The sequence below is a fragment of the Ambystoma mexicanum genome, chromosome 5p (genome assembly GCF_040938575.1).
Source record: "Ambystoma mexicanum isolate Mex_15411 chromosome 5p, UKY_AmexF1_1, whole genome shotgun sequence".
Taxonomy (NCBI): Eukaryota; Metazoa; Chordata; class Amphibia; order Caudata; family Ambystomatidae; genus Ambystoma; species Ambystoma mexicanum.
Window position 1 is genome coordinate 48297239 of NC_090930.1, and position 10316 is coordinate 48307554.

At 41.7% G+C, this 10316-nt stretch overlaps 1 protein-coding gene across 1 annotated transcript; it reads left to right on the plus strand.

The window, feature by feature from the left end:
* The first annotated feature begins 2899 nt into the window (after positions 1 to 2899).
* LOC138480481 (zinc finger protein 729-like) lies at positions 2900 to 5569 on the plus strand. The gene has a single exon (XM_069612260.1). The coding sequence runs from the start codon at positions 2900 to 2902 to the stop codon at positions 5567 to 5569; it is 2670 nt and encodes an 889-aa protein (XP_069468361.1).
* Positions 5570 to 10316: the final 4747 nt, after the last annotated feature.

Below are 10316 nucleotides of genomic sequence, written 5' to 3' on the forward strand. Positions count from 1 at the left end.
TTGGAACGAATCTCTTGTGTAGCCAGGCAAATGTTAGTTATCACTGGCTCCAGGTTGCTGCACGGATTAAATTCAAATCTCTCTGCATCATCCACAAGGCTGTCTGGAGCCTGGGACCACACTATCTGCAACTTTCTCTCCCTGTAGACCTCTACATCTGGCACCAACTCTATGTGTGTAAAGCATTTCACTAGACAGAGGGCCGGAGGCCGATCACTTTCTTCAGCTGGCACCCTATTATGGAACAGCCTCCAGCATCCTCTTCGTCTTGAGCAGGATTTACTCAAATTCCGGGCGCTCCTGAAGACTCTCCTTTTCACTTCCTCCTTCCCTCCTCTGCTAATCTTACAGTCGCTGTAATCGGTCACCAGGTCCCTTATGCATCCTCGGGGTCCTGTCCTCCCACACTCAATCGCCCCGCCTCTTCCTACCTTTCAGCACTTGCCTCAGCACCCACCGACCTTCGTCCTGTGGGCTTGCACTATCCACCCAATGCGGCCCTAAGCCGCATAGCACTTACCATATTAGGCAGTTCATCTGCTGCTCACTCATGAGCACGGACATTCCAGCACCTATCCCCACTCTCACTCTTCTCGCTGCACTTGCACGTTCTGAATACTCACAAGGCATAGTAGGTTCATTTTTTTTGTCCTCCACTGTACTATTGTTTTCAATCCCCTGTTCCCTCCCTGTTGCCCTGTGGGTGCTTTGAAACGGAATTGACTTACTGTGTAAGTGCCTGACCAATGCACAATAAATAATAAATAAATACATACATTTGACGCAATATAAATCCCTTGTCACTTAACCTATCATAACTCTCCCACAGCAACAAGGTTAAGAGAGATTGCATGTAATATGTGCCTCTGCTGTTGCCATAAAATCACTTTTGTGGAGATGAGAGCATCCTTGTTGCTAGGGAGCCTTGTGGTCTATGCCATCCTATATTTTAATTGTATAACATTACCTGTAAGCTAACTATACATTTATGATTTTCCTCATAATAATTATGCATTTTATTTCTTGCTCACAATACACTAATTCCAGGATTCTTCTTTTCAATCCAACAGGAAAACTATCCACAGTAATGGAAACTGTGTGAATGGAGTCCTGTGCAGGGATAGCTCTGGAAATGTTTGTGAAAGCAGCCTTTGCCCAGGACGCCTAATGGCTCAAGCAGCAGAGAATCATTCCCACTTATCAACCTTTTTGAAAAGCTTATCGTCAGAAAATCTCTGAAACCAAATTACCTTTTGAACACGGTGGATGATATTAACTGTCTAATTAATAGGACTGCATTCACCATAATGGGGATGACGATGTGCATAGGGAACAGCTCATGTAAATGTACTGAATGTGTCAAATTGTTATTGAATTGCATGTAGAACAGGATGTACGAGCCGCACAAAAGTCTCTAAAATGAACTGCTAGGCACTATATTAAAATCTGCACAGTTAACCCTAATAGTGAGCCATACCATATTCATATGTTGAATGTTTCCTCGCTGTTTCAGTGAATGCAACTCAAAGGCCAACAAACTACAAAGCAGTGGAAAAGACACAGAAGAGGACATGTAAATGTAGACAAGGCCACATAAAGACTCACAAGCCTATTCATCGGAACTTTGCATGGTGGAAATCCTGGTACAAACTGATCCCCAAATGTCGGCAAGTTGAAGCCACTCATACCCTGTGTCCAGCATAACCAGCTAATCACCACCTTCTCTGGCCCTGGGGATGGCTGACGTGGTTGCTGAAGTTCATGGTAAATGTTGATGACGGCGCAGCAGCACCTACCAGAGCACCTGAAGACACTGAGCTGCACTTACGGAGGCTAAAAGGGAAGTATGTGGTCATACAGAGTGTTGCGCTGGCATGACCTGCCATCTTAATAATGTACATTCAAGTCATTACTGTTATGCAAAGAAATACATGCCCTAGTGTTGCACTATCCTGTTGAGTGAATGTACTGACTGTAAGAAAGTGTCTTTTATAAGGAGAAAATGATTCTGGAGCCATTAGCTAATGAGATAGCTCTACGGGTTACGCACTGACTGTTGAGATACATGTGCATTCTTCAGGACAGAGGTTAGAATCCTGGCAAAGCCAGCTCAGTTTCTCAAAATTCTGAGGTTATTAAGTGAAAACCAACTTCACATGGGTAATATTAATTATGTATATACATTTTCCATGTGCAGCGCTGTAGTGAAGAAAACAATATAAATAACAAATTATAATTATTACCCTAGGGAGTGAACATATAAACTCCAGGACTTTTTTGAATGAGGTAGCCGATAAGCTGAATGCCCACTCAATGGAGTAGATTGTGTACATGTTCCGAATGTGGCAGAGGATTTTGTATCACTTCCCATTTAATAAGACAACACGCAGGACACACCACATACAGATAATTTAAATTTACTACAGCAAATGATACAGCTTTAACAATGCAGGAAAAGGAAGCAGAGGCATCACACTGAGAAAAAACAATGCCCCAACACAATGCCATCAAAGTGACACCAGGGACACTGGAGGCATCAAGGCTTTCATTATAAATCAAAGGTGATCAGGCACCTCACAACTAACACTGTGGAAAATCCATACAAAGGACAGAGTGTGGCAAGGATTTCTTTTCAGATAGAAAGCTGAGGCTACATCAGCCAACTCACATTGTTGTGAAACACTACACATTCACTAGGGTTGGCAACACTTTCATTACAAACTCAGAGCTAATGCTACATGAGAACTAGCATACTGGCAAAGAAACATTTAAATGTACTGAGTGTGACAAGACATTCATTACAAATAAATAGCTCATAATTAATCACAAAATACACACTTGCGAGAGAACATGCAAATGTTCAGAGTGTCACAAGCATTTCATTAGAAAGAGCCTGATGATGCTACATCAGGCAGTTCACACTGGAGTGAAACCATATACATGTACAGAGTGTGACAAGGCTTTCATTACAAAGAGAGAGCTGATGCTACATCAGGCAGTACACACTGGAGTGAAACCATATACATGTACAGAGTGTGACAAGGCTTTCATTACAAAGAGAGAGCTGATGCTACATCAGGCAGTACACACTGGAGTGAAACCATATACATGTACAGAGTGTGACAAGGCTTTCATTACAAAGAGAGAGCTGATGCTACATCAGGCAGTACACACTGGAGTGAAACCATATAAATGTACAGAGTGTGACAACGCTTTCGCTAGAAAGAGAGATCTGATGCTACACCAGGCAGTACACACTGGAGTGAAACCATTTAAATGTACAGAGTGTGTCAAGGCTTTCATTACAAAGAGAGAGCTGATGCTACATCAGGCAGTTCACACTGGAGTGAAACCATATAAATGTACAGAGTGTGACAAGGGGTTCGTTAGAAAGAGTGGGCTGATGCTACATCAGGCAGTACACACTGGAGTGAAACCATTTAAATGTACAGAGTGTGACAAGGCGTTCACTACAAAAGGAAATCTGATGCTACATCAGGCAGTTCACACTGGAGTGAAACCATATAAATGTACAGAGTGTGACAAGGCTTTCATTACAAAAGGAAATCTGATGGTACATCAGGCAGTACACACTGGAATGAAACCATATAAATGTACAGAGTGTGACAAGGCTTTTATTGCAAAGAGAGAGCTGATGCTACATCAGGCTGTACACACTGGCATTAAACCATATAAATGTACAGAGTGTGACAAGGCTTTCAGTAAAAAATCACACCTGATGCTGCATCAGGCAGTACACACTGGAGTGAAACCATATAAATGTACAGAGTGTAGCAAGGCTTTCATTACAATGAGTCGGCTGAAGCTACATCAGAAAGCACACACTGGCACGAAACCCTATGTATGTACAGAGTGTAGCAAGGCTTTCATTACAATTAGTCTGCTGGAGCTACATCAGAAAGCACACACTGGCGTGAAACCGTATGTATGTACAGAATGTGGCAAGGCTTTCATTACAATGAGTCGGCTGAAGCTACATCAGAAATCACACACTGGCGTGAAACCATATGCATGTACAGAGTGTGACAAGGGTTTCATTACAAAGGGAAATCTGATTGTACATCATGCAGAACACACTGGTGTGATGCCATATAAATGTACAGAGTGTGACAAGGCTTTCATTACAAAGAGAAAGCTGATGCTACATCAAGCAGTACACACTGGCGTGAAACCATTTACATGTACAGAGTGTTGCAAGGCTTTCATTACCAAGAGAGAACTGATGCTACATCATGCAGTACACACTGGTGTGAAACCATATAAATGTACAGAATGTGACAAGGCTTTCCTTACAATGAGTACGCTGAAGCTACATCAGAAAACACACACTGGTGTGAAACCGTATGTATGTACGGAGTGTGACAAGGCTTTCATTACAACAAGAAATTTGATTGTACATCAGGCAGTACACACTGGAGTGAAACCATATGAATGCAAAGAGTGTGACATGGGTTTCATTAAAAAGGGAAATCTGATGCTACATCAGACAGTACACACTGGTGTGATGCCATATAAATGTACAGAGTGTGTCAAAGCTTTCATTACAAAGAGAAAGCTGATGTTACATCAGGTAGTACACACTGGGGTGCAACCATTTACATGTACAGAGTGTGGCAAGGCTTTCATTACCAAGAGAGAACTGATGATACATCATGCAGTACACACTGGTGTGAAACCATATAAATGTACAGAGTGCGACAAGGCTTTCACTAGAAAGACACACCTGAAGCTACATCAGGCTGCACACACTGGAGTGAAACCATATAAATGTATAGAGTGTGACAAGGCTTTCGGTAAAAAGGCAGACCTGTTGCTACATCAGGCAGTACACACTGGCGTGAAACCATTTAAATGTACTGAGTGTGACAAGGCTTTCGCTATAAAGGTACGCCTGAAGCTCCATCAGGCAGTTCACACTGGATTGAAACCATATAAATGTACAGAGTGTGGCAAGCCTTTCATTACAATGAGTCGGCTGAAGAAACATCAGAAAGCACATGCTGGCGTTAAAGCATATGTATGTACAGAGTGTGGCAAGGCTTTCAGTGCAAATGCAGATATGATCAGACATCAGAGAATTCACACTGGTGAGAAGCCATATACATGTACTGAGTGTGGCAAAGCATTCACTCAATCAGGTCAACTCTCAGCACATCTAAATTACCACACTGGCATGAAACCATATGTATGTACAGAGTGTGGCAAGGCTTTCATTAGAAATGCAAATCTGATTAGACATCATAGAATCCACACTGGTGAGAAACCATTTAAATGTACAGCCTGTGACAAGGCTTTCACTAAGAAGACAAGCCTAATGCACCATCAGGCAGTACACACTGAAGTGAAACCAAACGTATGTACAGAGTGTGGCAAGGCTTTCATTAGAAATGCCAATCTGATTAGGCATCGGAGAATCCACGCTGGTGGGAAACCATGTGGCAACGATTTTATCACAGAGAGAGAGCTGATGCTACATCAGGCAGTACACAGTGGAGTGAAAACATATAAATGTACAGAGTGTGAAGAGCGTTCTATCGTTACATCATAATTGCTTCACTCTGTGAAACCATGTAAGGGTTATAAAGTCCAGAAAGACTTTCAATTAAAACAGTAACTAATACAGCACCATCACGGCCACACTGGTGAGGATGAATGGGAATGTTATGATGTGATGAGGTTTACAAGAATAATATATTGGTACATCAGAGAATTCATACAAGTAAGATGCCATGTGAATGTTCTCACTGTAAATCTACTCAGTGTGTCCAGGCTTTTATCTAAAAGGAGATCCGACGCTGCATAAAATCTCTCCCGTAGAGGAACAATATACAATTTCTTGATGTTCGAAAGCTTTCTAGCATATTTTTGCTCTATTGCAACATCAGAAATACTGCACTGTGTTATGGTAGAAGAGGAAATAGTCTGTTATCAGCATAGGAATTTGAGAAAGTAGTACGGCTGATTACTGCAGGTAAAGCGGTGAGCAACGGGTAGTGTTATTTGATTGTATCGGTCCTCTGCCTAAGTGACTATTTTAGAACTGATCCATTCTGCACTGTGCTCCTGTTTTCATTTTAGGAATGGATTTAGGATGTGATTTGTATTCATTTAACTGGCTTTCAATGCAGATTCACATTTTATTCAGCGGTGTGAGCTCTTAAATAAAAATTATAATTTGGAATAAATAAATACTACACTGGTGTGAGACCCTTTGAATTTTCGGCATTGCATAAGGGACAGCTGCTGTTGTAGCCATGAGACATCATTTCATTGTATGAAGTGTTACCCAGATTGTATTAAAAGAACGTATACCACCCTTAATCACTTTAAATATACTGGGTGTAACAAGTTGTTAGGCAGAATTATATGCAGTACCCTTTAGGAACACCACACACAATTAAGACTACAAGTGACAGTACAAATTCACCTTTGGTACAAGCCTGTACTACAAAGTAAAGTGCTAGCGATGGCTGAGCAGCCAGACTTATCTCAAGAGTAAGTGAGCAGTATCAATAGTTACACAAAGGACAGCAATTACTATGATTCAAACAAACACCGACTCAAGGTGTCGGAGTAAAAGAATATACATTTATTTACACATCAGTTGTAAAATATTTCACTAAAGTAGAGCAATTGAAAAGTCACACTCTTAATACACTACACCACACCCAATAGATTCTGGACACGTTAGGCTCAAAATGAAGTGTGAGCAAAATGGCACTCCAGCAATTTAAAAAGGAGGGAAAGACAAAGTATAGGCAATAATTGAACAACACCAACAAGTAAGTAAGCAGGGCAATCTAGAAAAAGGAACTACAGTGAAGAAATCAGATTCAAACCGGGCCTGGCCCAAAGTCAATGGGTCAGAGTCTTTTGCTCAAGATCACACAGTTCAGGGTAGTTCACGGTTAAGTCTTTGCCAAGAGTTCGAGAAAAAGTTGGTTGGCAGAAAAGTTAGTTTAAAGAATGGAGAAGGACAAGCCCTCGGATTGGCAAAAGGTTTCACACTCTTTTACCGCGGCTGAATGAAATGGACAACCGGATTTGAACAGTACCTTAAATGGAGAAGAAGGCTGTAGCTGAGGCGGATGTTCCTGGCAGGTCCTGCAGGCTCACGGTTCATGAAGCAACTGTTGGACTGACACAAAGTAGGAAGACTGGAGGGTCCTGCACTGCCCAGGGAAGAAACCAGCAGCAGAGCAAAGCAATGAATAAAATGTGTGCTGCTTAAAACACAAGCAGGGTCTGTTCCTCCTGGCTATCCGGTTCACTGTAGCTCTGTACAGCAAATTCGACCAGAGAAGGGAGACCTGACGAGCAGCTTGACAAACTGGTTGTTCCCACCAGCTCGAGGGGAGAATATTCCTTGAAGATCTTCCCTGTCGTTGGAGTATGAAGATTCAGACAATGAACATGTCCCCTCAGAAGGCAATTTTAAATAACAGCCGCTACACCAATATAGGCTGCATTATGTATTCTCAATGGACATAAAGCAGTATTGTCAAAATATATCATTTTTAATATATTAATCTCTAATTCAGCACAAGTAATACAAAAATTGTTTAAAAAACATATACACATAACATAGTCATATACATGTTAAAAACATTCCACCTCACAGTTAATCTTTTTAAAGGTAGAACCCAAGACGAAATCAATAGAAAATTGATTAATTTGGAACAGAAGCTGATTTTTCTTACCAATAGTCACATTATAGGATTAAATGAAAATATAGAGTGGCATAATATTAGATAAGAGAGCTTGGTGTCACAGTGATAGGGCTCACAACATCATTGGAGTGTTGCACTTACTGGGGGTTCCAACTGTGGGAGAATATCAATCTCTATATGTAGAAACAAAGAACTATATATCTGGTGGTGAATTAATGATTGCACAAACCTGTTGGTGTATTTCATCGGTGATTGCTTCTAATTTGGTAAATCCTCATTGAGAGAGGTGACTCTGTGGTTTCTCTTTGACCGTTGGACATGATCGGGTCAGGGGTTTTCCCGCTGTAAGTGTGACTAGAATCACCCAGATGGTTGGCCTATAGTCTTTTTGACTTCTGTGATGGTCATTGGGTCAAAGAATTTCGGTAAGTTAACCCGTTTTCTTTCATTTTGGTGTTGCTACTTTTGAGCTCTAGATGTACCTTTGAGGTTATTGTGGTAGGCACTCTGTTGGCCCGTGTACACGTGGGGTTGTTGTGAGATCCCCATTTGTTTTCCCCGTAGCAATGGTTGCTTGGCAACCTCGCTATCGCTAGGGATTTTTGAGCCCGGCCCTACTTTTGTGTGAAGGGTGCGTGATGACGTATTACGTCACCGCGCGACAACTAGCGTGATGACGTCATCACGGTATGCCACTTACGCGTAAGGAGGATTTGTGTACGGTTGTTGGTAGAACTGGCGGTGGACGCATCCGCCGGCCCCTGATCTCGAATTTCTATACGTGGCTGCCTACTAGGAGTGTATCCATCAAATTGTAGGTAAGAGCTAGGAATGTTGTCTAATTACTCGAGTCCTATATGGGGATACTCCTTTACATTTTGCTGATCTAGCATTGTACTATTACAGAGCGAGAGGTTTACATCCGTGAAGAGGAAGAGGCCGTATTCAGATGGACTCTGATTAGAACATATATTTGTTGGCTTACAAGAGCCTGAGATAGGTAAGAACTCTCCTTTGAGTTGGATGAGAGGAATAATGGATATTTGGTGGGATAATGAAATCTATCTTCCACTCCCTGTATTTTAGGCACCTGTAGGTCTAGAGGAATTGGAAAGGGCTACCACGACTGAGACTTGGTTGGATCTATGAAAGGAACAGCTTCCACATCCCATGGTGAGCAATCTATATAGTAGAACTTCTATTTTTGGGTTGTATTAGTATCCTACTGGTGATTGAGATGCTAAGATTCCTTTTACTCAGGGGAAAGAACGGCTATTATGAGTCAGAGAGATCTACATTTTAGCTTTGGGGTAGGTTTTTCGTGGTACTTAATGCTGAATCCCTCTTGCTTTTGCAGTGAAGAGCCATAAATGGGTTGGCTTTTGAGGTCCAAGTTAGATATTTCTTGAGACCCTTGACCAGGTGTATGATTTACTGTATACTTGGTACCCTATTGGTGATTATGGTGTGGCTATGGTGATTAATTAAACCGATTATGCCGGTGTTAGTGATACATGTTTGTCTCTTTTTTTCCCTTAGAAATAGCAAGTTGTTGGTTGAATAGGAAGAATCTACCTGAAGCACAGGATTACCTCAGCCCCTGATGAATGTCCGGTTATTGAGAACACAGAGGACAGAAACTTATATAAGTTGGGCTGTGACACACAATGGGAAATGAGATCAATGAAGTTGCCATTGTTGTGTTATGCTGATCTATTTGTCGGCATAAATGTTTCTATACTGTGAGGTGGAATGTTTTTAACATGTATATGACTATGTTATGTGTATATGTTTTTTAAACAATTTTTGTATTACTTGTGCTGAATTAGAGATTAATATATTAAAAATGATATTTTTTGACAATACTGCTTTATGTCCATTGAGAATACATAATGCAGCCTATATTGGTGTAGCGGCTGTTATTTAAAATTGCTTTCTGAGGGGACATGTTCATTGTTTGATATAGTTTGTTGTATATTCCTTCCTTTTGTTGAAATACATGTTATACATCCTCACTTAGTAGGAGGGATTATCACCAGAGCGTGGGGTTACCCCTGTAGAAGAGTATCTGTATGAAGATTCAGACCTGCATCAGGGCTTCACCGGGCGGTTTAGTTGTTGTAGGGGTCCTCTTCTGCCAGCTCTTCTTCGGTTATTTTGTTCCAGTAGCAACTCTGCCTTTCCAGACCCAGAGACCTGCTTTTTACGCAGTTTTCCCCCATTCACACAGCCTGGCTGTCAATCACACAGCAGGATGGCTGTCCCGCCGGGACAGTCACCACAGCCAATCAGATCAGAGTGCGACATGGGTCTCCAAGGAGACCCTGCGCAGGGAGTCCTAAACCCCTTCCTCACATCCTGCCCCCCCCCAGACATACAGGTACCTAAGGAGGGCTTCTGTGTAGAAGCCCACGAAAGGACGGTGAACAAAGGAACCAAACCTGGTTTGGTGCGCAGAGAAAAACACGAGAAAGACTTTTACAAAAAGAAATTGTGAATAAACCCAGCCGGAACTGTATAAAAAAGTATATGGTCTAGCGGGTTTAAGTTCGAGGCTACCAAGATAGCCTAAAAAAATAGCAGGGCTATTTAAGATAACCGCGGTAGGGAAAATAGGGTAATTAC

Excerpts from the sequence above, each read along its gene's own strand:
- LOC138480481 (XM_069612260.1), top strand. The coding sequence starts at position 2,900 with ATGCTACATCAGGCAGTTCACACTGGAGTGAAACCATATACATGTACA.